The 27,932-nt window shown below is 43.2% G+C and overlaps 1 protein-coding gene across 1 annotated transcript in view; it reads right to left on the reverse strand.

Moving 5' to 3' along the window:
• The window catches only part of FKBP15 (FKBP prolyl isomerase 15), a 58,405-nt gene that overhangs the window by 4,489 nt on the left and 25,984 nt on the right, over positions 1-27,932 (reverse strand). The window contains exons 9-26 of the mRNA XM_032418331.1: positions 27,249-27,395; positions 24,540-24,682; positions 23,990-24,047; positions 21,168-21,275; positions 18,853-18,955; positions 18,275-18,381; positions 16,522-16,636; positions 15,020-15,129; positions 14,609-14,716; positions 14,073-14,167; positions 13,119-13,221; positions 7,849-8,020; positions 5,525-5,661; positions 3,821-3,976; positions 3,112-3,264; positions 2,010-2,132; positions 1,328-1,435; positions 365-1,053 (exon numbers count right to left, since the gene is read on the reverse strand). Of these exons, the coding sequence (XP_032274222.1) occupies positions 365-1,053; positions 1,328-1,435; positions 2,010-2,132; positions 3,112-3,264; positions 3,821-3,976; positions 5,525-5,661; positions 7,849-8,020; positions 13,119-13,221; positions 14,073-14,167; positions 14,609-14,716; positions 15,020-15,129; positions 16,522-16,636; positions 18,275-18,381; positions 18,853-18,955; positions 21,168-21,275; positions 23,990-24,047; positions 24,540-24,682; positions 27,249-27,395 (2,735 nt within the window). The remainder of the gene's footprint in view (positions 1-364; positions 1,054-1,327; positions 1,436-2,009; positions 2,133-3,111; positions 3,265-3,820; positions 3,977-5,524; positions 5,662-7,848; positions 8,021-13,118; positions 13,222-14,072; positions 14,168-14,608; positions 14,717-15,019; positions 15,130-16,521; positions 16,637-18,274; positions 18,382-18,852; positions 18,956-21,167; positions 21,276-23,989; positions 24,048-24,539; positions 24,683-27,248; positions 27,396-27,932) is intronic.

Genomic DNA, 27,932 nt, shown 5'->3' on the forward strand with positions numbered 1-27,932 from the left:
AATCCTTCCCTAACCACTCTATCTCAAAGTAGAGTAACTCCTCCTTTATTCTCTATTATATGAATAGAGAATTTCTTTTTTTAAGCACTTTTTTAAAGCATACTTTTATAATACATAAATATTTGTTTGTCTTCCCCACTAGACTGCAAGCTCCTTAACTCAAGAACCAAATCTGCCTTGCCTACCACCCCATTGCAGTGCTGACCACAGAGCCTCTTACATAGTAGGCATTATTGAACAAATACATGAATGAGTAAGTGAATCAGACAGTCCTTCTCTGAGGACGAGTTACCAGCCCTGGAAACACCAGCCACAACCTCCACATAGAGCTGCCTTGTCCTGGAAACTGCTCAGGAAGACCTACCTGGCATGCTGAGAAGAGTGGCCGGACCCACTTGCTGCTCCGACAGTTAATGAACCTGCCTCTGTGTTTTCTAGCTCCTTAAAGGGAGCAGTGGAGTTAGGGACATTCTCATCTTTCTTGAGCTCTGGAGGCTGAGGCTCTTCTCCTAGACTTTCAGGCCCCAAGGCTAGTGGGTCCTCTTTCATGGAATGTGAAGTCAGGGATAGTCTCGTGGAGCTTTCTGGCTCCCCGACGTAGGCATTCTCCAATGGGCTGGCAGCAAGTGTCTCCTCGCACTCAGAGTCCACAAGCACAGGGCCCGGAGGCTGAGGGGGAATTGAAGTTGGGGGCCCCAGAGGTCTCCGGGAGGGCATACAAGCCAGTTCGGGTGGGAGGGAATCACCTTTTATCTCTGAGAGCGCCTCTGCTTCTGCGGGCTCCCCGTCCCTTCCCTGTACCTCATCCTGGGGAGCAGAGAGGGCCTGAGGAGGCAGGGGGACAGCCTCCTGGACTGCCTGCTCCGATGTCACCAGGGGGGACTCCTGTGACTCCCTACTCAGGGTCGCTGGGGGCGGCCCAGAACTGGCCGAGACCGAGAGCTCCCGGGAAGGTCTCTGGGGCTGCTCTTCTTCCTCCTCCTCCTCCTCTTCTTCATTGCTGCTCTGTCCCTTGTCTTGCTCAGGCTGGTTTAACAGCTGAAGAGTCACCATCTGTTCAAAAGCCAAGGAGGAGGAGATGCTCACTGACAGAAAAACAGCAGACACTCCTACTTCTTCGCTCCCTGACAGCACAGCAGCTCGTGCAGGTCGAATGCCTGCTTCTTCCTCTAGCTGGAGGCTGCCCTCATCTCTCCAGATAAAAGTCATGCCACTTTTCCTGATTCTTGAGGAACAGTCTTGAATACCTTTTAGATTTATGATCCCTCAAAGGGCCCTTAAGCCACAAGATTCCCACTTCGGGGCAAAAGTCACCGGCCGGCCCTACCTTGATGGTGTTCATGATAGTCCCCAGAACGGCCCTGCCGCCGTAAGATTCCTCCAGCTCAAACTCTCCCCGCAACGACTGGAACACCTGGTTCATGATCTTCTTGACCTGCGTGAAGACGCGAGGAGAGCAAAACAAAATCTATGTTGCCAACATCAAGTGATTTAAGTGATGCAGGTAAATGCCAGAGAGGGGTTGGGAGGGCTGAAAGGAAGCCCTCTGGGTACCGTAGTACGCGCCACAGCTGGTCCTGAACTGAGACGCCAAAGGCTGTCACTGTGGAGGGCGATGTTAAATAAGGAACAGCATTCGGTGGAAGGGTTATCAAGGACTGGCAAGCTGCAGCCCGTGTTGATCAATGCCTCCTCGTGCTGAGGCCACCATGCGAGCCGCCGCGGGCTACGAGGACTGGTGCTAGCAGATGCTGGGCAGGCTTCTCACTGCGCCGATTTAGAGACATTTCCCTTATCTGTCAAAACCCCAGGACAGGGCCCTCTGGGGTTTCTCACCAACGTGATAGGCTCCAAAGAGTTCATTTTTACTGAAGCCAGACAAGTGGTGTATCACTAAAGTCAGAAGAAAAGCTGCCAACACAAAATTGGCCCCATTCTTCCTGAAGGCCCGATAGACACATTCAATCCCCTGATATGACCTGGGATGTGTCTTCGAAATGCCCACTCACCTTCTCTGAGGGGTCAGCGGCAGCAGCCGCAACACCAGACACGTGGGGCTTGGTCTCCAGGTCCTTGGCATGCTGTTCATTTTGCTCTGTCAGGGCCGTGACTTGGGCCTGGAGGGCTAGACACTGCAAAACAACAGACTGTGGCTGTGGCCGCGGGAGCCTGGACTGCCAGGTGAAAGTCAGGACACTGGGAGGACGAGAACCATCCTAAGCATCCAGTGTTAACCTCAGGTAGGTCCGCTGGTGTCCATACGCCCCCACCCACCCCAGGCCTGCCGACTCAGGGCATTCTTCTTCCTCATCCCTCAGTCTCAACTCACAACTTCACCTCCTCTTCCCCACCAATGTCACTTGCCTTATTCCTTATCAGGTTCAAGAGCATGATGAAAAAAGGGGGGATATAAGTCCAGTGACACAGACATATGAAAACCGGCCATTAGAAGCAGCCTATTCACCTGTGAGACTGCCTTCATCATCTCTGAGTCAAAGATTTTTAACTAGATACTGTAAGGAAAGAAAGTCACCTCCAGATAGGGGGGCTGTCATACCATAACCCTAAACCATCTTCCATCTCTGTCACTTTCATGCCAGTGACCCACCAGATGCAGTCCCCACCCCACCTCCGTGCCTCTGCCCGGGGCATTCTGCCGCCTTGGGCACCTCACTTCACCTCATCAACACTAGTGGTCCTTCTTGGCTCTGCTCCCTCAGGCACTTCCTCTTCCAGGTCTCACAGCACTTCATGCTTATCTTTGTTTCTCTCCTGCTCCCTTTCTGGACTGTGAGATGCTTAAGGGCAGAGTTCTTTGTAAGTCCTTTCCCTAACACAGTATCTGGACTATCACTGGCACTCAATAAATATTTGCTTCATAAATGATCAAATAATGGAATTAAACATGTTGCTTTTTCTTTTTCTAGGTCACAGACCTGTCTTCCCAAAATCAGTATGTGAAAGATTACCGATAAACTGGAGAGCTGAACAAGCGTGGTTTGGCTTTCAAGCTATTAACACCTTTTAGGTTCAGAAGGATTTACAAGACCCAACGTGTTTGCCTCAAATTAACTGGGCCGCCTAAGCTATCGGCCCCGGGGAAACGCCTACCTTTTCCTGAAGGTGGAGCAGCTTCTGCTGGTTGGCATCTCTCTGCGCACAAACTTCCTGGTACTGCTGCTGGTGCTCACCCCTGGCGGAGGCCAGCAGCTGCTCACACTTTGCTTCCCACTGGGTCTGCAGCTCAGCCTGCACCAGAGACAGCTGCCAAGAGAACGCGATCACCATATGGGGGCAGGGGGCACAGTCGCATCTAGGGAAGCCCATCTTTCCTAAGGCAAAAAGAATAAGCTAACAGCCCAGATTTAATAGGGACACAACTATTTGAAAGACCTTGATTACTTTGAAAGTAAATGTATTTTTTTAATATAGGTACGCAGATGTCATTGGTGGTCAGGATTCTAAAAGCTACTCCAACCAGAGAAAGAGGTGACTGTCTAGACAGGTCGCTAGAGGATAGAGCCATATTGTAATCTTTTCAGAGTCTGGGCCCTAAACTTCACAGGTTCAGGCGAAACAGTTTTGTCAAAATCCCCAGAGGAGACTAAACTGAGGGCACCAATTCACTCAACAGTCAGACACGCAGATATGAATTTATGAACTTACAAGGAAAAAGGTCTCTGTCAAATGAACTAGAGACCCAGGTGTGTCCTGTCACTGTCCCTGGTCTCCCTGCCTGATTACCTAAATAAATCCCTTCTCTTCAAGGACGGTAATGGGCCTGAAGGCACATTTCCAAAGTGCTTCAGTTTCCTGTTACCTGCTCTGCAGCAGCTTGGTCTGTGGACACCCGAGCCTTTTTCAAGAGCTGCCGAAGCTTGTCCAATTCCTCCTGGTAGGACTTGCGGATTTCATCGATCTCCTCCTCAGCCTGACAGCGCTCTTGAGCGGACTTCTTTTTCCTTTCAGACAGGTTCTTGGGAATAAGAGAAACATCATCAGCTCTAGCTGTTTCACAGAGGATAAATGCAGAAGATGGTGACAGTGGTGGTAGTTTTTGACCTGGGTCTTCCTGGAAACAATTCAATGTTTAATTTTTCTTCTATATTTAACATTCTTGGCTACTGAGTGACAAAAATTGTGACAAGAAGAAGGAAAACAAGAAGTTCTTTATCTACCATTCTATTAAGAGATAGGGAACATCTTAACAGTGGTAAGGGCACAGGGAAGTGGACACTTTCATACCTGCTAGTAGGAAAATAAATGAGTGTTCTCTCTTTGGATGGCAATTTAGCGGTCCTGTGAAAGGATTTTCAAAATACATCCAGAAATTGCACAAATTATCATTTATCTTAAGGAAGCAATAAATCATGTTCACAAAGACTGTGGTACATGGATGGTCACTGTAGTGCTTTCTCTCACAATGAAAAACTGAAAACAGTCCCCCCAAATCAGAAGGAATTAGGTTTAAAAAAAAACCCTGATAAGGTCATAGAAGAAACTGAAAATGTAGACCAAGATTTATCCCCTAAAAAGGCACTAGGCCACCAAAGCTTTACTAGAGAGTTTTATAGAAATCTCAGAAAGTTTGCTCTTTTCGTATTTAAACTATTCCAGAACAGAAAGACAGAAATATTCCCACTTTGTTCAATGGGGCTAGTTTAGGCTGACCTTAAAATTTTAACACGACAAAAGATATAAATACTAAGTGATATTTGTAACATCTATGAGTGACAAAAGATTAATACCGTCAGTAATGTTTATAAATCAAACTAATATTACAATAAGAAAGAGGACAAAGGACATTAAAAAGTGATCTAGCAATTCTAATTCATGCAATTCATTTTATGGAAATGCTCAAATGAATTTGCAAAAAATAGTTATATAGTACAAGGATGTCCACAGCAGCAATGCTTGAAATTGTGAAAAAACAGAAACATAAATACCCATCAGTAGGTAAATAGTTAAGTAAGTTATGGTATAACCTCACAATACACTAGACTACTATGCTGTAGTTAAAAGGAATGAGAGTTTTCATTTTTTTTTTTTTTAAGATTTTAGTTTTAAGCAATCTCTACACCCAACGTGGGGCTTGAACTCACAACCCCGAGATCAAGAATCACATGCTTTACCAACTGAGCCAGCAGGCATCCCAGAAAGTTCTCATTATTAGTACAATGTCCATGAGGAAAAAAAAAAAAAAAGCATTAAACACTATCCTATCATAGTTTAAAAATGATCAGTATACATACCAGTATGCACAAGTATGTGTGTACATATGTTTTATACACACAAAGAACAAATTGCATGGATAATCATACATTATTTATAGTCGTTATCTCTAATGCTTGAGATTAGAGAGGAAAAAAGATAAATTTTTTTATTTCATACTTTTCTGTATTATTTGTATTTGTTACAATGAGCACATGCTACTGTAATTTTTAAAAGGAAAGCAAAAACGTTTATTCAACAGCTAATCCTGGCTACTTGGGTCCAACAGAGAAATTCTGGGTGTAGAATTTACCTTTTCCAGAGATTCCTTCTCATCTCGAAGATCAGCCAGCTCGTCCTCCAGGGACGTCACCTTGAGCTCTAGTTGTCTCCGGCTTTGCTTTTCACTTTTGAATTTGGACTGAGCTTGCTCCGAGGTTTCCTGGAGTTCTGGGATAGAACCGCAGAGAGACTGGCTGCAGAACCAGAGCTGCAGGGGCACCTGGCATCCCGGCCGCTCCTCCCAAGCTGCACCCTGCGGTCTCCCGACTCGACCACGTGCACGCCTTCCCCTCACTCCCTTCAGTACCACCTCCCTGACCAGAGAAAGGCAGATGAGGTCATGAACCAACTCCCCTACCAACCCATGTTCGTGTCTGTATGTGTGTGTCCCCTTCTCCACACACAATGAAAAAGAAACGTTTCAAGCCGTCCAAAGCCACTTTCAAAATGTATCACTGCCACAATCCCATTTCAGCCACTGCCTCAACATACTGAACAGATCTTTATTTAGCGTTAGTCCAGGCCCTGTCTCACCGCCTTGGTAAAATACTCCCATCCTTCTTGGTAGCTGGGACATTCTACCAAGAGTTTCCTTTTAAAACACCAAAAAAAAAAAAGCTCAAAAAAAGCTACTCAGAATATTTCTTAAAAATGTAACACACTGGGGCGCCTGGGTGGCTCAGTTGTTAAGCGTCTCAGGTCATGATCCCAGGGTCCTGGGATCGAGCCCCGCATCGGGCTCCCTGCTCTGCGGGAAGCCTGCTTCTCCCTCTCCCACTCCCCCTGCTTGTGTTCCCTCTCTCGCTGTGTCTCTGTCAAATAAATAAATAAAATCTGAAAAAAAAAATGTAATGCATTAAAATGAAGTTTGTACAGAAAACTTCTGAGACCCTTATGGTGCTTTTGAGGTAACTGTCATAGGGCACCACAAAAGCAGAAAAGATACCTGTACAACATTCAAATCTAAGACTGTCCCTCAGGTGAACCCAGGTGATGCTCTAAAAGGGAAGGGGTTTATCCTCAAGGTATCACTCTACCGACTTACATCAGTGTTTTTAGCTCTTTTCAGGCAAGCGAACTTTGCTTCTTCCCAATTCTGCTGCTGCCCCAGCTACACCCCGCCCCCTGGTCCCATCTGTGTCTTCCACATTTGTTTCTACACACCAAAGTGCATGAATCAACATGCTGGTCTTCACAACTCTTCTATTCAAGTCCCTGTGTCTTGAGCAGCACCTTTATGCCAGGTACTGAACTAATGCTAACTTGGAAGAAAGGACTTTGCAAAAGATGAGCAAGATACCATCCTTGGCCTCCAGAGGCTTGTATTCTAGAAGGGAATACAGACCTATAAATACTGCTGATTTGAGGTTAACTCTGATAATGGTCATAATAATGTACTCAGAGATAAAGGATTCTAAAGGAGATCAAATGTTCTAGAAAAAAAACAGGAAAGTTTCTGAAAGAGATTTTGGAGAATTGGAGGCAAATATTGGTGACAGAGGACACACCAAGTCCATAGAAGAGCATGGATTAAAAGCAAGACCAGAACCACAGGATGGGCTGAAGCTGTAGCAGGCTGGCTAGTATGTCCAGAGCCGAAATGAACTGAGCAACAGAAGAGGAAGTAAGCCAAGCTGGAGGGGCCTCGAGTGCCAGGCTGAAGGGTTGGAATCCACCCTCTAGGAAGGAGCCGGCCACTACAGGAAGTACTTCTTTTTTAAACTTCCACTGAGTCATGAGTTAGAGGAAGACATTAAACTCTTCCAGGCCCATGAGCCAAACACAAGTACCAAAGACACTGAGGACAACACTTGCCAAACAAAGTGGGAAAGTGGTCACTAATCAACTTCAGATGAACAGTCAGTTCTTTAGTAGTCCTTTATGTCAAGCAATGGTGTAGGTTTATACCGGTCTACTTTCATTTTTGCCTCAGTCCTTCACAAACTTCAAGAGCATCAAGCCAAATGGATTTGAAGGAAGGACAGAGTTTAATTTTTTTTTTTTTTTAGTTTTTATTTATTTATTTGAGAGAGAGACAGAAAGTGTGAGAGCAAGCACGAGTAGGGGGTGGGGGAGGGCAGAGGGAGAAGCAGATGCCCTGCTGAGCACAGCCCGACATGGAGCTCGATCCCAGGACTCCAGGATCATGACCTGAGCTGAAGGCAGACGCTTAACCGACTGAGCCACCCAGGCGCCCTGGTCTTTTTTAAGTAAATTCTACCCCTCAACGCTGGGCTTGAACTCATGACCCTGAGATCAAGAGTCACATGCTCTACTGAATGAGCCACGCAGGTGCCTCTCAGTTTAATTCCTTAGGTTTAAATGGTGAACGTCCCAGCCCCTCCAAGGACGTACCTGAGAACTCTGCCTGCAGTTTGGCGAGCTGGCCCCTCAGGAGGTCTGTCTCCTTCGAGCTTCCTGCCAGCTCCATCTGCAGCTCTGTCTCTTTCTTCTGGTGAGCAGTCACTTCCAGCTGCAGACGAGACACCTGAGCGGTGGCGGCTGCTAACTCTTCTGTCACCTTGGCCTGAACAGTAACAAAGTATGACGCCACTTCAAACACAGGTGTCCCTTGTCTCCCAGTGATGACCCAACCTCACACACTCTATGCTGACTGAACTGGTAGAAAGGGAGCTAAGGCACCCTCAACCTGCATTAAGCCAAAATCAAGCCTTCAATACGTGCCAAGTCTGTGACCCAGGAATTCCCTTGCAGAAATCTGTCCTTAGGAAGCAGGGAAATCTGTCCTTAGGAAGCATTGGGCAAACTTAACAAAAATTTTGCTACAAGATATTCGTTGCAGACTGTTTACAGGTGCAAAAGAATGGAAAAATAAAATGCTGGAAAATGGGCTTAAGCAGATTATGATACACGCATCCCATATGCAGCTATCAAGAATGGTGTGCGACAGAGCCATAGTCCCTTGTTCAATGTTACCCATCTGATACATGAGAAATGGTGTTCCTGCCATTTTCTACCTTTTCTAGGATACACATGTATTCTTCTTCATAAGAAAAGGGTATTTTAAAATTAAATTGAATGCCTTCAACAGCAATCAACGTCTGAGTCTGTAGTTTCTCCCTAATGGTCCTGACTACCCGTGCAAGTATGATGGAAAGCTCAGCTACCTGAGGGTGACTGCTCTGGGGGTTCTTGGAAGAACAGAGCTAATGAAACATGGCCACACATCAGTTTTCTGCATGCTCCACGTACTGCAAATGGTGCCCTGGCCTGGCCTCACAGAAGCTCTATGCTCTCAAGTAACATCTGATGAAACCACAATGACTCCCCGGAGAACCCTCTAATGATACTCTGTGTGGTAAGGGTGATGATTAAGAGGATGGTCAATAAAACGGAATGGTAAACAAGTGACAAATACCACATCCTCGTCACCTGAACTGATGGGCTCCCATACAAATGAGGAGAAATGAGATGACAAGAAAGGCAGTGAACAGTTGCTCTGCTGGTGAACAGTCTCGACTTTTGGATAGCCAAGTATTTATGGGGTTGGACCGTCTCTTCTCTGCTGTTATGCTGCTACTCCCATTACTCCTCCTATGCCATTCTACCTGACGTGCATTTACAGTTGTCTCCTTCCTGTCACTTGTCCCTTCTTAGGCTACTCACTATGCCCCTGCAGGTTTAAGCGTTCCAAAGCCTTTACTGGTTTGCTAGCTTCCATTTAAAATCTAGTATTTTGGCTCTGCTAAACATGAAGGAAATAAAGCAAATTAAAAGTGTATATAAAAGGGGCGCCTGGGTGGCTCAGATGGGTAAGCGTCTGCCTTCGGCTCAGGTCATGATCCCAGGGGCCTGGGATTGAGCCCCGCTTCAGGCTCCCTGCTCAGCGGGAAGCCTGCTTCTCCCTCTCCCTCTGCCTCTGCCATTCCCTCCACCTGTGCTCTCTGGCTCTATCTCACAAATAAATAACTAAAATCTTAAAAAAAAAAAAAAAAGTGTATATAAGATAAAAAGAAACAGGTTATGAATAAGTATCTGAGAGTCCACCGGCAAAGACTCTCTTTGACCAAACTTTAGTCAGGCTCCTCTCAGCCCCGACCTTGGCCTCCCATCCTGTCTGTGGCCTGCCCAGCCTAGTTTTAGCAAGAATCCTGCTACATCCGTTTAGAGAGCACCCCTCCCCCTGATATCTGAACAAGTTCTTCATCCTCGACCTTTGGTATCCCAGTCCTTGGCCAGTCATTAGCAAGAATCCTACTAGGTCAGTTTAGCAAGAATCCCCCCACCCATGAGGTCTCCTCTGAATAATTTTCCAGCACTGACCCCTCACTCCGCTCCTTAGGTACGAATCCCCCATCTGCCCTCACTGTATTTGGAGTGGAGCCCAATCTTTCTCTCCTACTGCAAGAGCCTTGAATAAAGTCCTCCTTACTGCTTCAGGAAGTGTCTGAGTAATTTTTTCTTTAACAGTATGAGACCTTTCAAGTGAGCTCTAAGATACTTATTTTTGCTATTCAGTAGCCTTAGGATTTTACCTGTTAAACACAGAGGACAACGGCCGCTAGAACTTCCAGATAGAAAAGGGGTTTTCATCTGCCCCATAGAGAATAAAAGTTTTAGTCACTGTCCTGATGCACATGGCCTAACGGGGCCTGAGCTCACACAGCACCCAGAGAGCTGTGTGTGTGTCTGCGGCTCCAGAGTTCACAAATATCAGGGCGAGGGCCCCTCACAAAGGCCTCGCAGCAGCTAAGACCACTGGAAAGGCTGAAGGTCACTGGAGGGGAGGCAGTGGGATGGGTGGTCCCTCTCTCCCCAAAGGACAAGCAGAGTGAAAGGTCACTCAAAAGCTCTATTTATCTCAGGGCCTTATATGGAAAGGCCTATTAGAAGCATGACAAGTAATACTCTCACCCAAACACACCTGTGTGCACAGAGAAACGAGCGAAGGGACGAGTAAACAGGAAAGGAAAGCAAAGGCAGGGAGAACCAAGAGTTCAGAAAAACAAGTAAAAAGGAGCATTCAAGTCAGAAGCAGGAAAATGGTACCAAAGCAAAATGGCAATTTGACAAAAGGAAAAGGACACAGCTGACTGGCAGTGAGGCCCTGGGCAAGCTGCTTCCTCTCCCTGGGCCTCAGTTTGCCCTCTGTAAAACAGGAAGGTCAAACCAGGTGACCTCCAACAGCTCTCCTGTTAGTCCAGGGTTTTATGTGGAAATACTAACCCCGTCAGAGAGAAAAATAATGAATTCCATTCTCCAAATGTCCACTGAGCTCTCAGCCAAAACTCTCTGAGCTGCGTTTGAAGGCAGAGAGCTGCCTCCAGGGATCAAAGGACCTCGATGATCTCCCTTTAGGAGGACAGCCCTCATAGGGACGACTATCAAGTAAGAAAGAAGTGGAGCAAAAGGAAAGCAGGAAGGGTCAAGCCTTGAAAAGTTTCACTGAAATCAAAGCAGCCAAGCGAGGTGTGTGATACCTGGTACCCAACTCATCAAGCACAGCACTACTCAGCTCAGAAGATGCTCTCAGACAGATGTGTGGGAAGCACGGTGCTTAGAACCTGGCGGGGACTGAACAGATTAGAGCTATTCTCACTGTTGTTGTCATTACTGCACGTTCTGCTATCACAGATGGAGCATCTACCAGGTGCCAGGCATGGTGCCAACCATTTTTGTTTATCAATATGGGGCTCCTGGGTGACTCAGTCGGTTGAGCGTCTGACTCCTGATTTCAGCTCAGGTCATGGTCTCAGGGTCATGAGATCCAGCCCTGAGTTGGGCTCTGCACTCAGCGCAGAGTCTGCTTGAGATTCTCTCCTTCTCCCTCTGTCCCTTCCCCTGCTCGCGCATGTGCTCTCTCTAAAATAAATAAAAAATGTTCAAAAAAAAAAAAGAATCATGTGGGTGGATTAATAAGCTAACTCATGCGGTTGGCAAACTCTGACCCACAGGCCAAATTGGCCTGCTGCCTGTTTTTGTAAATAAAATTTTATTGGAACACACACACATTCCCCCCACTGATGCTCAACATGAGAATCACATGGGGAAGTTCCTAAAAACAAAGGCAACCAGCTGCCACATCCAGAGATTGAGGCAAAAGAAACCACTAACAAAGAGCAGTGAGTCCTAGCTGGCTGTGCGTCAGAATCTAAAGGAGCTTTTGAAAGTTCAGTTTCAGCCCTTGGCTATATAATGCTGAATTAGAATCTCAACGTGAAGTTTAAGAATATGTATTTTTAATAAAGCACCTCAAGTGATCTTGAGGCAGCCAGACTAGTGTGTGGGAACCACTGATCTAGAGCAAGGTCTAGTAATCATGCTAGACCCGAATAACAGGTCTAACAGCTCTACCAAACAACGTATTTGGGTGTCCCTGCCAGGCCTAAGGATTAAAAAAAAAAGTAAATGAGAGCGAGAAAATAAAAGTAGAAGAAGGAGAAATAGTAAAAAATATGGTTAATGGAGAGTGAAGTGACTCCAGTATTATTCAGTGATGGCAGCGTCCCAGGCTGCTGACCTCAGGCCGGAGGAGCCAGCCACAACAAATGAGGGATGCTGGAAAGTAGCAGCGAGAAAGGACCGGGGTAATGTTGGGACGGGGCTATGCAGGGCAAGGCACTGCTCATCGGAGGATAAGGGGTCGGAGCTATTTCTTCCCGGGACACTATGACTAAGAGAACACAGAGAATAATAATAGCATAAGACCTAAGTAAGGAATCCTCAGCATTACTGGCCTATGAGAAAGTGAGTAAACTCCACAGGTTATAAAGTGCATTCCACTCAACTTCTTCAAGTGTTCAGGAAAAATCCAAATACAAAATATAAACTATTTCTTAAACCTGTGAGATAACAGCAGATGGCTGGGTCAAAATCTCCAGCTAAGCAGCAGTAGCCCAAACCAGAAGGACTCCACTCCAGATAAACAGTGTCACTGGGGCAGCAATGGGAGGAGTGCGCATCAGCATCAGCCTAGCCTAGCCCAAGACCCACTAGGGTCTTCCTTACAGCTACTCACAGGAACAGGTCGAAATGCCTCATTCTGAACGGACTGAAGCCAGACAGCAGTACTCTAAAATGCTCTGGCAGATGCAGATGGAGGAATAAGCTAGACAATCTTAAATTTCACTAAAGTGTTTGTTATATGGCATAATAGGAATTTTCTGTTGATTGGGTCAAGAGAATAAATTTCATTTGCTAATAAACAATGTAATCCTCACCTTAAACAAATTACTAAGATCAGTGATAGTTTTTGAGTCAACTCATTGCAAAGAGTACTTTAAAACAGAAGGCTAGGGATGCCTGGGTGGCTCAGTTGGTTAAGCGTCTGCCTTCAGCTCAGGTCATGATCCCAGGGTCCTGGGATCGAGTCCCTAATCGGGCTCCCTGCTCAGCAGGGAGCCTGCTTCTCCCTCTGCCTTTCACTCCCCCTGCTTGGACTCTCACGCGCTCTCTCTCTGGCAAATAAATAAATAAAATCTTTATTAAAAAAAATAAAACAGAAGTCTGGATGGTGGATATAGTAAAATCTGTTAGAAGCTTTCTAGTTCTGTTCCCAATGATGGCAAAAGTTTTTGCTGAAAAGCAGACTGATAAGTATGTACACAGGAGCACTCCTTAGCTCTACACATCCTGATGGGCTTTTCTCTCCCTAGTTACTTTACCTTCTCTTGTTCAGCATGCAATACTCTTGCCTGTGTGTTTTCTGTGGCTGTTTGAAGTGAGTTATTCCTCTTCTCCATCATCAGGTTACTCTGCTCAACGTACCTGTGAAACAGGGGAAAAGACATTTATCAAGCACCGAATGTACACCAGACCCAACCAGCGCACATTCAGTCCTCACAACATTGCTCTATACCTTCGAAAAAATAGTCTGAAAGCATTTTGTTTTCCTTAGATCTGCAGTAATCAAGTTTGGAGGTAGGAACCTGGGCCAGAAGTGAATTGCTTTACATAATGAAGAGAAAAGGAACTGGAAGCATGTGTTGTGAGGGGGAATGAAGGATGAAAAAGGAGAGGGGAGAAGAAAAGAAAGCACTTCTCCCCCCAGCTCCCCCTCCAACCCCCACACCGTGTGGGAGACAAGAGACACTAGAAAAGAGAACCATGGAAGAATGATTTTCTAAGTGAAATGCTATTTGCTATAACACATTACCCTGACCACACAATCCCCCCTCATCCCCTGCCAAAATCTTTAGAAGGATCTAGAAAAATTACACAATGTTTGGGCTTTACATGGAAATTGCTGAAGTTCTGGTTGATGAAATAGCCCACATAGTAGAGAGAAGAGTTGATAGTATTTTCTAAAAGTGTTCTAAGTATTAACGCCACTTTTACAGATGAAGAAACGAGGGCCAGGAGGAGTAAATACCCAAAGCCACACAACAAAAGAGGAGCAGAGCTGGGATTCAAACACAGGTCTGCCTGACATCACAGCCTACTGCGCTCTTTCTATCGGAATGCGTCTCAGAAAACAAACAATAATTCACATGACAGGCAGGAAACAGAAATAGCAGCAGTACACATAAACTACCCTAAACAAACATGTTTATCTAACTTGGGCATTTACAAATGAAACCCTTTGTCCATCCTAGCCAGTGCCCCGTACCTGTCATTACCTCTGATTTCGTTCAATTAGTTCACTAATCTTGTCATTCTGTTCTTCTATCCGACTGCTCTTTTCAAGGATCTCTTGCTTCAATCTTTCGTTTTCCTAAATTCAAAATATACAATGTATAACTTAAGTTTTTAGAAGAAAAGTGCCAGATATAAGGGAATCAACTTGAACTGACAGGTGATACTGTTACAAATTTTGAGATAAAAAACTAGAATTTATGTCCACATCGATATAATATTTAAAACATCAAATCATATCTGATGGATACAAGTCACTATGCCCAATAGATTAAACATAGAAATTGCCCTTAAATGAGGCAAAATTCTAAAATATGGTCCAAAAGAAATGTTTCCTTGTGACTCTATACTGATAAGTCACTTGGACCAAATTAGGCCATAACAGATTTTCCAGAATTTCCCAACTCAGTGTAGCACTGATCACATGCTATCTGTGCAGCAGAGGTTTTAGAGAGTAGCACATCCTGGAAGAGAAGGAGGCAAGACCTCCAGGCTGTGTTCTCTTCTCGATGCCCCTCACCTGAATAATACGTTGGATGTTGCTCATAATCATGCTTGTCTCCATCGTAAGCGCCATGCTGGGAGGCAGCAGGGAATTGCCAGCACTGTGCTTCTGTAACTCTTCAACCTACAAACGTGGGGACAGAAAGACTTTGAGAGAAATTTTTAAATGGAGAAATATAATATACCCAAGATCTGACCACTTTTTGGAAGGGCCTAACAAGTTTCTGAGACAATCTCTAAGATAAGCTAGAATTTTCTTCTGCCAACTGGATTCCAAACTAAAAACTAACCTTCCAGGGAAATAACTACTAACTACTAGGAATACAGGAAACCAAGGAAGAGTTTACCTATAGCTCTGGTTGCTCCCTGCTTGTACCCCCTGTTCACTCCCCCACTTTCAACACAGCCCCAACCCTGACTCACTCACCTTCGTCATTAGATGATCCATTTTATCAGCCACTTTGCTGACAGCCATTCGAATTTCAGTGTTATGTTGCCGGGCTTCAGTCATGAGAAATGAAGCCATGTCACCGGATCCTAAACAGACATAAGCCAAAAAGAACCTTAAGAAACTAGAGCAGAGGAACATCCCAAAATAGTAGGAAATGCTGTAGGTGATTCACACTGTCTGGAGAAGACATAGAGGACACAGAGGCAAAAGGGTGCCAAAGCTAACAGTAAGTAAGCTCTGCTCCTGCAAAATGCATCAAGGGGTACGGTCTGGTCCAGAGCACAAGGATGCCCACTTTGGTCTGCCACAGCACTAGCAGCTCAGATTGCTTCTCCACTCATCCAACTGCATGCCAGGTATTGTACCAGGCACCAGGGATTCAGCAACAAACAAAACCCGGTTCCTACCCTTGGCGAGCTCACAGTCTGGTGGGGAGACTCACATGTAAACAGATCATTACGACAGAGTGCTTAAGTGCAAAAAATGGACCATGTACAAAGTACAAAAGGAGCACAAAGAAAAGCAAGATTAACTCTTTGGTGACACATATACACAGTTATGTCTGTGGGAGGAGAGGAAGAAGCGATGGTAACAATCGGGGAAGGCTTCACAGAGATGATAGATTTGATGGTCTCCCAGATGGACAAGTGGCAGGGTTTCCAGACAAAGGGAGCATCCAGGAAACCCTTACCAACCCGGGACCATAAATTATGCTGTAGGACATACTGGCTCCTTCCTACCACTGTCCTAATACCAAAGATAAGCTGCAGAATAAGGAGGTAGAATAGCATGCCAGCTACTTACATTTTATTTTATTTTGTTTTTTAATATAAAATTATAATTTGTTTTGTTTTTTATATCAATGTGCTTTTTATGCACACTTGTACATGCATGAAAGGTATCTGAAAAGTTACCCAAGTAACTGTTAACAACAGTTTCCTAAGGGTGGGGGGTGTTAATGATGGAGAACAGTAACTTTTCATTTTATACTCTTTTGTGTGGACTTTTTTATAAAAGCATATGATTTCCATAATTTAAAAATGTTAACAAAGTAGCTTTCATTTGAGATACTGAACACCCACAGTTACCATGCGTTCTCCCAATTCCCCCAACATTTCACTCTCTTATTGTTTTCTAGAAACTCTACAGAGCCACACTGACAGAGCAATGGAAAAGGGCTGACAGGAGAAAATGCAAGAAACAAAACAGAAAGTGGGCATGAGGTGGTTTTTGGGGAAGATGTAAACGTTCTAAAATTGGATTGTGGTGAAGGTTGCACAACTCTGTAAACTTACTGAAAAAATCCTTAAATTACACACTTAAAGTGAGTGAATTGTAGGATACATAAATTTCACCTCAACAAAGCTGTTTAAAAAAAAAAAAAGCAGAGATCTGTTGGAGTGAAAATGGAAAGGGGGGTGGGAGGAAGGAGAGCAGAGCAAGAGTGGAAGATGAGACACTGAGGGCCCACGGCCTACCTTGAAAATGGGGAGACTGAGAGAGCGGAGCGGGGTACAGGGGCCGGGCAGGCTGCAGCTGGGAGGTGACGGCTGATGTGTGGGGATAAGCGTAGGCTTGCATACCTGCATAGGGCTGAGAAAATGCCAAGTTATATTCACGGCTCTCTTTTCTGCTTAATCTGTCTTTGATGGAATAAAGAGATTAAGCTGGAAGGAGACGCAAATTTATTAAAGCTGGAGACAGGTGAGATCTGATTTGGTACTGGGTAGGCACCATAGCAGGATTCTGTATCATCCAGAGACAGGCGCCCGATCACTGAAGTCCCACCCAGAAAGTCAGGGAAGGCTGTCTCAGGTTGCTCCCCAGTCCTCTGCCACTGTGATTTAATTCAGTAGGAATTCAGTTCCCAGCTGTTAGGCCTACTGATGGTCTAAGAAATTGTAAATCTAAAGAGACTCGGCTGAGGGTGCCTGGGTGGCTCAATCGGTTGCCAAGTGTCTGCCTTTGGATCAGGTCATGATCCCAGGGTCCTGGGACGGAGTCCTGATTCAGGCTCTCTGCTCAGTGGGAAGTCTGCTTCTCCCTCTGCCCCTGCCCCCCCACCGCCCACAAGCGTGCGCACGAGCGCAAAAATAAAAACATAAAATCTTTAAAAATAAATAAACAGACACTCGGCTGAGTTTCCATTGGGATCAAAAGACAGGTGTTCATTGAGATTCCAAAGTAAATCCATGAGTCTCCAAAGCTCTCCCCTGCAAGATTCTGATGCTCTTGTGATCAAGAGCTCTCATTTTCCCCTGAACCCTGGTCACCTCAACTATAAGATGAAAAGAATAACACCACTCAGAGTTGTTGTGTGGACCAGATGAAGTGATATATAGGTAAAGTTCCTCACAGCTGGTAAATTAAGTGCACAGCAGATAGTAAATGCTCAATAAACAGCAGCTTTATTTTAAATGATGATGGTTGTTCTTCCTTGAGTTAAGGAAATCCAGTTCATTTCCAGGGACAGATAAACTACCCATCCATTATTAAAAAAAAAAAAAAACCAACTTAGTCTAAAGGATCGAATTGTCCACTAGGGAGTAAGGAGAGGGCAAGGTGGGACTTTTTAAAATTCGAATACACCCTGTCCCAGTGGGGCATAGCCCGCTCACCATCACTGCCACCCTTCCATTAAGAATCACCAAGGAAGTGAAGCCCTCCTATCGCTGGGAGTATGTTCATGCACCCAGTGTGTCAGACAGAAGAAAGAGCCCACTACCCCGGCAAACAGCAGAGGCAGGTTGCTGCCACTACCTTCTGTGAAAACAGAAAAAACCTACTTTCCGACACCCCTTTTGGAGGATAACTAGAAGCAGAGTTGGCTGTATTTTCCATATACCCTCAAGCTACAAGCATTCTGCTACACACAGAGCAGAACCTTAGCCTATCGAGCTAGTGGACAAGAACAGAGGACTTGCATCCCCCTCCAGGCGACCTGTGTGCAAAGGAAAGGAAACAAACACTGATTGGGCCTCTACCATGTGCCAGGCCTTGTACCTGGCGCTCTGCCTGTTCTTACCTTTCGGCTTTATAACAACCTGTAACGGAGGTAATCCTTGGTCTGATTTAGAGATGAGATGGTGGTGGTGGTTCAGGAAGGGGGAAAACGACAAATTCTGAAGTGGGGAACTGCTACTGCACAAAGTGTGCAGGAGGGAGGAGAGAGACTGACGAGCACCTAATAAATTACCGCCTATGACTGATATGGTTTAAAAACGTCATTACCTGAAAGGACTGGGCATTTCCAGACACAGCGGAGTGTGAGTCGAGGGAGGCAACTTGCATTAAGGCAGGAGAGGGTGCTTGGAGGCCAGAAACAGATGGCTGAGGTGCTACGATAAAGCAAGAAGTTTTCACTATCATCCACTCTGGTTTCTTGGTAAAAGTCTGGACTAGAACCTTACATACTGCAACATGCTTCTTCAGACTTGACCACTCTCCTCACCTGCTCTCCCGAAACCAACTCTACTGGAGTCTCAGGAACAGACTAGTAGAAGGAACCTGGGGTTCTCGGGCACATGGGACTCAGACCTACAGTCCCATGCGCTGACGGGAAGTACACAATTACACACGGGGAAGTGTCTCATTAGCTGAGAGCACGCTTCCGAACCTGGCAATGCCACATGGCAGGAGACAAAGCACGCAGACCAAATCCATCTCCAGGGTGGAAAATGCCCTACCCAGGGACAAACTGCCAAGTTTTACACTCTAGTCCGGTCTCAGTACTAATACACTGCAGCCCGACAACTTAAGGAACCGGGATGGTAACTCTGGTAATCTGCAGAGCTGGAGAGGCCCCTTACCTTGTGCGGCCATCTGCGGGAGCGCTGGATGTGCTGGCTGAAGAGCGGGCTGCAGGGACGGAGCTGCCGCGGGCTGTGCAGCTCCGCGCAGGGCACTCGCATCCTGAAACAGGAACGGGCATTTTGGTGATTATGTATGTGGGTCCTTAATTGGAGACCGAGGCTGACTGTCCACCCTAAACCTGCTTACAGCCAGTGTTTTTAGGCAAAGAAGAGGAAGGAAAGGCAAGAGTTTAGGGTGTGGGCTGTGGGGAGATCCCTTCTCCCTGTAAATCATATCAAATAATTAAGTATATGTAATTTCCCCGAACGTTATAAGTTGTTGATGTTTTATTGACTGAAGCAGCTAAAGTGACTGCTCTCCAGAATGTATCATTTTCCAAACCAGCAGCTACCTTAAACCTGACCTAGTCTGTTCCCACAGAAGGGGGGTCTCTTGCAAGGAAGCCCAAGCAATAGTGCAGCCTCTTCTCTTCTGCCAAATCATCTCCACAGACCTCAAGGTACTCACGGAAAATCAGACAGAGCAAGATTCACTGCACCTCATTACCATGTTTTTTGGATAATGCGGTTTTAGAGTGTTTCTTCCCCATTCTTTCTTTTCATAAAAGTCAAAGCAATGTTGGTCCCTACTATAATTCTAAACAAAGTTACTAAACATCTTCCCAATTCATACAAGGAAAAGAAAAACTTGGGGCACAATATACAGTTTACTTGCTATCCTACAGTTCAAAGGCGGAAATCTCTTTGACATTCTTTTACTTTAGAACTTCCCCTTGCCCCCTGATATTCTCCAAAACGCATTATTTTTTTTTTTTTTTTTAAAGATTTTATTTATTTATTTGAGAGAGAGAGAATGAGAGAGAGCACATGAGAGGGGGGAGGGTCAGAAGGAGAAGCAGACTCCCTGCCGAGCAGGGAGCCCGATGCGGGACTCGATCCAGGGACTCCAGGATCATGACCTGAGCCGAAGGCAGTCGCTTAACCAACTGAGCCACCCAGGCGCCCTCTCCAAAACGCATTATGCACTTCTGGAAAAGCATGCCAGTTTTATATCGCTGCAGCTCTAAATCCACCTAAATGTCTAACAACAGAATGAAAGAAATTATGATAAATCGATCTAACAGAACATTGAGTTGCCTTTAAAGGAAATAATGCTTTGCTTTATTTACTTATGTTAATTATATTATTTATGTTATTCATATTGGTATTAACATAAATATTCATGATACTAAGTTAAAAAATCAGGTTACAAAGCAATAATATATAAAGAAGAATGCACTTTTTGCTAAATATATTTTTTCTTTCTTTGCAATTTAAATCATTCTACAATGAATAAGTAGCACTTAAAAATTTTAATAACAGTATTACCTTCTTAAAATTTAATTTCCAGAACCAGCTAAAAATCAATCCTATAACAAGAGGCCCCAGAAATCCTACCCTCTTTTAAAATATTAAATCTACTTACAGCTTTTCCAGGAAGAAATAAAACAAAATTATGAAAAATAAAGCCTATGCTAGAAAATTTTTTCAAGAGCATCACCTTTGCTTTGTTTTATATCAAAGTCAAAGAATCCTAAAAATCAATCTCTGTTAATCTCTGTTAAAAGTGTTTCAATTCAACTGAGAGGATGATTTTACTCAATAAGGAACTAACCAATGGGAAAAGAACTAAGTTAGAACTGAGCTACTTTGTATCATACACCAAATTCCATATGGATTAAAATTTTAGATCTAAACACGAAATAATATTTTTAGAAAACACGTGATGTTTATAATACCTGAAAGTGAGAAGGCTTTCTAAGCATAATGTCAAAAGCAAAAAACAAAGGGAAAAAACTGATAGATTTCACTGCAATAAAATTCTTGAACTTCAAAACAATCACACCATATACAAAGCTGAGAGACACAACAGTGCAATCTTTAGTAACAGGTAACATCAGAAACAAGACCAATGTTTCCCAAGAGAATCTAAACATTCAATCAACCAAAGTGAATTGAGCATCTTTTATGGGTTGGGCACCATGCTGCCTCAAGTGTGATTTTTACTGACAGTAGAGAACCTAGTAGAAGGCTATATGGACTACTTAAAACTTCCCCGTTCTTGTGCAGATGTGCGGGATTGCTTCCATTTCTCAGGGGAAGTGCTAATCACAGTGGAAACACAGGTACCAATACCAACCTATACCATTTTGAATATAAGCTTTCTACATGATGATTCTGGGTTACAGGCAGAAAAAGTAGTAATCTTAACCAAAAGAACACAAGGCAGAAACATCTGCACTATTCATTCTAACACAGCCCAGGGGTCATACCTCGATTTCTGAATCATTGGAATCCAGCTGTGGTGGAAGGATGGGCAGCATGGGCTGGCCCATTTTAGCCATCCGAGAGATCAACTTGGCTTTGACTGTGTCAGGATTCTAAAAAGAGGAAAGTCACAAAAATCACTATAATCAAGGCTCACTACTTTAGCTCTATGTCTTTGGCTCTTACATCAAACCCTTCAACAAGTCCCCCTGCTATATCAATTTGAAGCCTTTTCTTCTACAAAATGAGAATTAAAGATTTCTTGCCAAGAAATTGTGACATGGGTCACAATTAATAATAGCAGTAAAAATAATTCCCTATATGTTGGAATGGACAAAGTGGTTCCACATGTATTATTTCATTTCAATCAAGTCTCCCCACCAGGCATAATTCTTCTCATTTTCCAGATGAAAAACTAAGTACAGATCAAGGGAAGGAGGCATCTTAGATGACAGTACCCTCTGAAAACCCTGGGAGCAATTCAGCAGATAATATTCAGAAGCAATTTGGGGAAAGAAGGAAACAGGAGCTCTTTGTTCCAAATTCACGTTCATTTAACTCTGACTTGGCACGGACTACATAATAGCCCCTGTGCTAGAAGCCTCTGTATCCATTAACTGGTCCAAAGTGCAGCCTTCAGAGTGGAGAGTATATACCCCTGAGGGTGTACATGCTAATCTACTGGGTATAAAAAGAGATGATCATGAGGCACCTGGGTGGCTCAGTCAGTTATGCGACTGACTCTTGATTTCCGCTCAGGTCGTGATCTCATGGGTTCTGAGATGGAGCCCCATGTTGGGCTCCGTGCTTAGTGGGGAGTCTGCTTGAAGATTCTCTCCCTCTGCTTCTCCCCACACCCTCACAGGCGCATGTGCACATACCCTCCTTCTTAAATCAATCAATCAATCAATAAATCTTTAAAAAAAGAGAGATGATCATAACCTCTATTTTTGAATTATCTCTAAGCTGTGGTAAATGTAAGACATTAAGCTTGTTTACAGGGAGGGACAGTATGTATATAATTTATAAATAGATATAGATACTGGGAGTGTGTGCTCAATTTTTCTGGACTGATTGGAAACACATAATCAAAGAAAGTTGGGTTCAGGGGCGCCTGGGTGGCTCAGTTGTTAAGCGTCTGCCTTCGGCTCAGGGCATGATCCCAGGGTCCTGGGATCGAGCCCCACATCGGGCTCCCTGCTCAGTGGGAAGCCTGTTTCGCTTCTCCCTCTCCCACTCCCCCTGCTTGTGTTTCCTCTCTCACTGTCTCTCTCTGTGTCAAATAAATAAAATCTTAAAAAAGAAAAAAAAAAGAAAGAAAGCTGGGTTCATCAAAAGAGGACTAGTTACATAAACCATACCCCACAATGGCATACTGCAATCTACAGAAAAAAAAGAAAGAAAGAGGAAGCTTTCTGTACACTAACATGGAAAGATACTATTACATATATGGTAGTATGTAGAAATGGTAGGTAATATATATACTATGCTATATTTTGTGAAAGGAGGGAGAAATAAAATATACATTCCTATCTGCTTCCATCTGCATACAGAAACACTGAAAGAATATATATGAAACTAATAAAAGCAGTTACCTAAAAGGAGAGTGAGATGGGATGGGGTACCCAGGGGTCAGGGTGGGAGCAAGTCTTTTCAAGGTACACTCTGTTATACTGTTTTAATAACTGAACTTTATGAATGCAATTACCTATTAAAAAAAAAAACTTAAATGTAAAAAGAAAAAAAAAAGATGGTGAGTTTTGCTTCAATTAAAAAAAAAAAAACTTTAACAAGACAAAAGAAAATTTTTAAAAAGGCTGGAGACCACTAGTCTATTGGAAGTTACTCAAACCTAGAAATAGGTGACAAAAGTAGCTCTGTCTAGAAAGTATCATAGAACCAATACTAAATAAATTTTGTGACTGTTCAAAGATCTGAGATTATAGTTTTTTAAATTTTCTTAATTCTTTGGCTTAACCTTCTGGGTTTCAGAGATCACTTTTTATACATACCTGATCAATTATTTGCTTAGTAATTCCTGCTTTGGGCTGAATATAAACAAGTAAACTAGGGCTGGAGAGAAAGTAATCACCAATTTCACTCCAAGCAATCATCCTGTTTCCCAAAGTGGTAGGTGGAAGCCACAGGGCTTTCGCCGCATGCTCATGCAGCAAACTCAGATGCCTTCATGAACTAGGCAGGGTAGCAGCAAAGTACAGCGTACATGCTCCCAAAGGCTTTCAAATCCAAATTTTACTACAACTGTATGCTAGTCTTCCTGTCTTACAGTTAGGGAAACACAGAGGCCCAGAGACCATCTCAAAGTCAGCTAGTTGGTGAATTAGTGCAGAATTCATCTAAGAGAATGAAAGTGTGAAGGTATGTAGTGTTAGCAGTAATTATAATAACAAGAGCTAATGTTAATGGAGCTCTTACAATATGCCAGACACGATACTAAAAACTTCACACATATGATTTCATTTAAATCTCATAAATACCTCTTGAGTATAAAAATCTTCATGCTTAGTGAAGTCATACTTTATGTAGGCTCTGAGCTTAGTGCTTTGGGGCTGTGAGAATTATTTCCATTTTAATCATGAAGAAGCGGAGGAGCAGAAAAGTTAAGATAGTTTTCTCAAGGCCACAAGTTTACAAGAATAAAGATTTGAACCCAGGTCAGCCCATGCAGAAGCTAATTTATATTAACTCTCCAGTAAGGGGAAATTAATAAAGTAGCTTTTTTTTTTTTGCTCTAACCTACCCTACCGCGAGGCACATGAAACCTTCTCAGTAGACTGCGGGGTGAGAGACAGACTTGTATACTCACTGAATTTACTGTAAGGTGTTCACTGAGGGAGTTAGATTTGATACGAAGGGCCGGCTCCCTGAAATCAAGTAAGACATATGCTGAGGTTAAAAGAAAAAATCCCAAATCTATAATCATAAGTCCCGATTATGCTGGATGAACAAGTTGTTTTTGAAAGCGTTTGCCGATTCAATGGCTATGATACAGAATCATAACCATTCTTCAGTTGCATTAATCTCTGAAAGCTGGTGAAAATGAATAATTTTCCATTCAAATTCTTATTATTTACATTTTTCCCTTGGGTATATATTTTATGTTTATGCCTTTTACCCAGTTTTCTTCCAGAGTTCAGCAGGTATTCATACACATCCAAGTTAGTGCATTTAAAGACTATGAAAATTAATCCTTTGTCAGAAAAATCATGATGCTAGTATTTTCCCCATTTCTCTCATCCCATTTTTTTCCCAATTATTTAAAATTACTTAAGTTTGCAACCATCCCAATTTCTGAACCCTTCTAAGGATCATTTTTATGGACAATAAAAGAGCATGATACAACTCCAGGATCTTACCCTGATTTGAAAGGCACCGAGGTGGGTGGTGATACAACAGGGTCAGCAGAGAGGCCGTCAGCACCTGGTATGGGAGAAGGGGCCGCAGAATCCCGGGAACTAACGCTGTGCCCGTCAGAGCCAGAATCTCTGGCAAACTTGACCTAGGGAGAGAGCAACCACAGGTGGAACAGGCTACAAAAAAGGAACCCTGCCCTCTCCACCCTCCTTTCGTTTACCTATTCTTCACTACACAAGTCATTACCTCTTCCCTTGTAGCAAATCAGAAAATGTGGATAAGCCAATAATAATAATCACCCGCAATCCAACCACGACAAAATAACACTGCTAGAATTTGAGATGCAGTATTTCACATTTGTATTATGTCTTTGTGTATTTTTTATTAAAAAGGGACCATAGTGTTTTGTGATCTGCTTCGTTCACTTAGTAACATATTTCCATGTTACTAAATTATTAATCTACAACATCATTTGTAACTACTGAACATTATGTCTGACTTCAAGGGTCATGCCCATACCTGCCATTATCTATAGGAAAAAGTCTCTAAAAGATTTTGGGAACAGAAGTCTTAAATACCTATGCTGCTACAAAATATATTTCACCAATTCCTGGTTGTTAGATATACAGTTCATTCCTAATTTTCCTGTCACATCACAAACAATACTCAGTGAATAACTTTCTATCTACATCCTTGCACATAATCATTCCCAAAGTATAAATTCCCAGAAATTAAATAGGTGAGAGAAAAGGTATGTTCATTTTTAAGACTTTTGGTATATACCACTAAATTTCACACCACAAAGGGTGAACTACTCTATACTCCACAAGTAGTGTGTAATGTTCTCTCGACACTCATCACACTGGGTATTATCATTCTGTAGCAGCCTGGTCAATTTAATAAGCATGTCAATTTGTTAACAATAGCCAAGGGGTGCCTGGGTGGCTCAGTTGGTTAAGTGCCTGCCTTCGGCTCAGGTCATGATCCCGGGGTCCTGGGATAGAGCCCCACATGGAGCTCCATGCTTGGCAGGGAGCCTGTTTGTCCCCCTCTCTGCCCTTCCCTCCAGCTTGTGCTCTCTCTCTCGTATGCACTCTCTCTCTCAAATAAAAAAAAAAAATCTTAAATAGCCGAACTATGGAAGCAGCCCAAGTGTCCATCCACTGATGAATGGATAAAGAAAATGTGGTGCATATATACAATGGAATATTACTCTGCCATAAATAAGGAATGAAATCTTGCCGTTAGCAATGATGTATTTTTTCCTTATGGTTACAAAATGCCAGTCTTGATGGATTCAAATTGGTTTGTTATCTAAAACCATTCATGACTTCCTCAAACTCAATGGAAAATTGAGACAAGATATAAAAGCTGTAAAAAAGGCAGCTAAAAGCCATGAGTAAAAGAGGGTTGGATTGACCCAGCAGAGATAAGGGTGTTCAATTACGAAAGAGCCACTGAGAAGAAAAGTAGATCATTCGTTGCAGCAGAAATAACAGCCACAATAAAGATAACCATAATACTTACTTTCTGTACTGTATTTTGTAGTTTATAGTCACAACCACTATCACATTTGGACCTAACAAACACAGTGTAAAGCAAACAAGGTCTTTTTTTTTTTTTTTTTGGAGGGGGGCATTAATTTATTTAACCACAATTTGTTACAAATTTTATTGTAGAAAATTGTGCATACTCTTGATAACATTTTTTTAAAGATTTTATTTATTTATTTGTCAGAGAGTGAGCGCGCGCACAGAAGCAGGGGGGAGCAGCAGGCAGAGGGAGAAGTAGGCTCCCTGCTGAGCAAGGAGCCCGATGGGGGACCTGATCCCAGGACCCTGAGATCATGACCTGAGCTGAAGGCAGCTACTTAACCGACTGAACCACCCAGGCATCCCTTGATAACATTTTTTAATGGAAAATAAGGGGAGAAAATAAAAAGGAAAAAGTTTCTGAACTCCATTACCATTCCCCAGAGAAAGACGCTTTTAATCATTTCTTCTAACACTTTCAGCAATTTTCTATGAATATATGCGCATATACGTATCAATATGTATAGATACACAAATATGTACATGTATATGACTGTGTAAATTATTTATTTATATGTAAGTATTTTTATATGTTTACATGTATTTGTATACACACAAGAGATCATACTATATGTACTGATTTGCAACTTCCTTTTTTCACTTAACAATAGATTTTGGATATTCTGTAAGAACTGCATAAAAGCCTACTCCGACCTTAACTTAACCAGTTGTTTAATGATGGATATTTAAATTGTTTCCAGTTTTTACTATTACAAATAATGTGGCAGAAGGAGGAAACTATGTATCTCTATCTACATACAGATATCTTTGCATACTTACGTGAACATAGCAATACAATAATTTTATACCCATGGAATTACTAAGGCAAAAGGCAAGTGCACTGGGTAGGAATCACTATTTTATAGACAGAATAAAAAGGTTAGTGTAGAAAGGTCATTTGTTCAGTCACCACCTCTTCTAGACTCTAAATAGGGTGCCAGGAAGGACATAAACCTTGGTCTTTAGATTTCAAAGCCACTGCCCTTTCCAACTACACCATTTTTACTTAAAAAAAGAGAAAGAAAGTCCTTGAATTTGTTATTCAAACATATTTATTTATTCATTTTACTTAATGGCAAAAAGGACTCATCAAACACAAAACAGCACAATTTCACTCACCCGCCTTATCTCCACCTCATACACCAGGATTGAGTCCGGCGACTGAGTCCATCCTATTACCCCTTCAGAGCCAGCAGCACAGGCTGGAGGGATGACAAGCAACCGCTTCCCTCCTTTTCTCATGCCCAGCATCCCATCTTCCCAGGCCTTTGGGAATCAGAGAAGAGGAAAAGCTCATCAGGACACAAGCCTCCTCATAAGACAAAATGAAGTCCCGGATATTAAGCTCCTCTCCTCCACACTTTCAGGTTTGGACCTCTTGAGAGACATCAAATTCAACTATAATCCCCCCTTGGTTATAAGAATATCTAGAATACTGCTTCTATTCCCTTGTAAAAGCCGGCATATCCAGGGCTAGATGATATATGCTTATCTTAGGTGATGAGAGAAATTGGAGGACAGGAAAATGGTATTAAAAGAGAAATAAAAGCTACCATTCATTAAACATATTTTCTAAGTACTCTGGTAAGTGCTTTACTTACATTATGTTGTTTAATCCCTAAAACAACCTCATAAGATTAGGAGCATTATCTCCATTTTACATATAAGACAACTGAGGCTTAGGGAGGTGAAGCAACTAACTCAAGATCAGGTCACTGGTAAATTGTTAAGCCAAGATGAAACACTAGATCTGTGTACCTTTAAAGTTCATGCCTTAACTCCTATGATCTACAGGAAGAAATC

The sequence above is a fragment of the Phoca vitulina genome, unplaced genomic scaffold (genome assembly GCF_004348235.1).
Source record: "Phoca vitulina isolate PV1807 unplaced genomic scaffold, GSC_HSeal_1.0 scaffold21, whole genome shotgun sequence".
Classification (NCBI taxonomy): domain Eukaryota; kingdom Metazoa; phylum Chordata; class Mammalia; order Carnivora; family Phocidae; genus Phoca; species Phoca vitulina.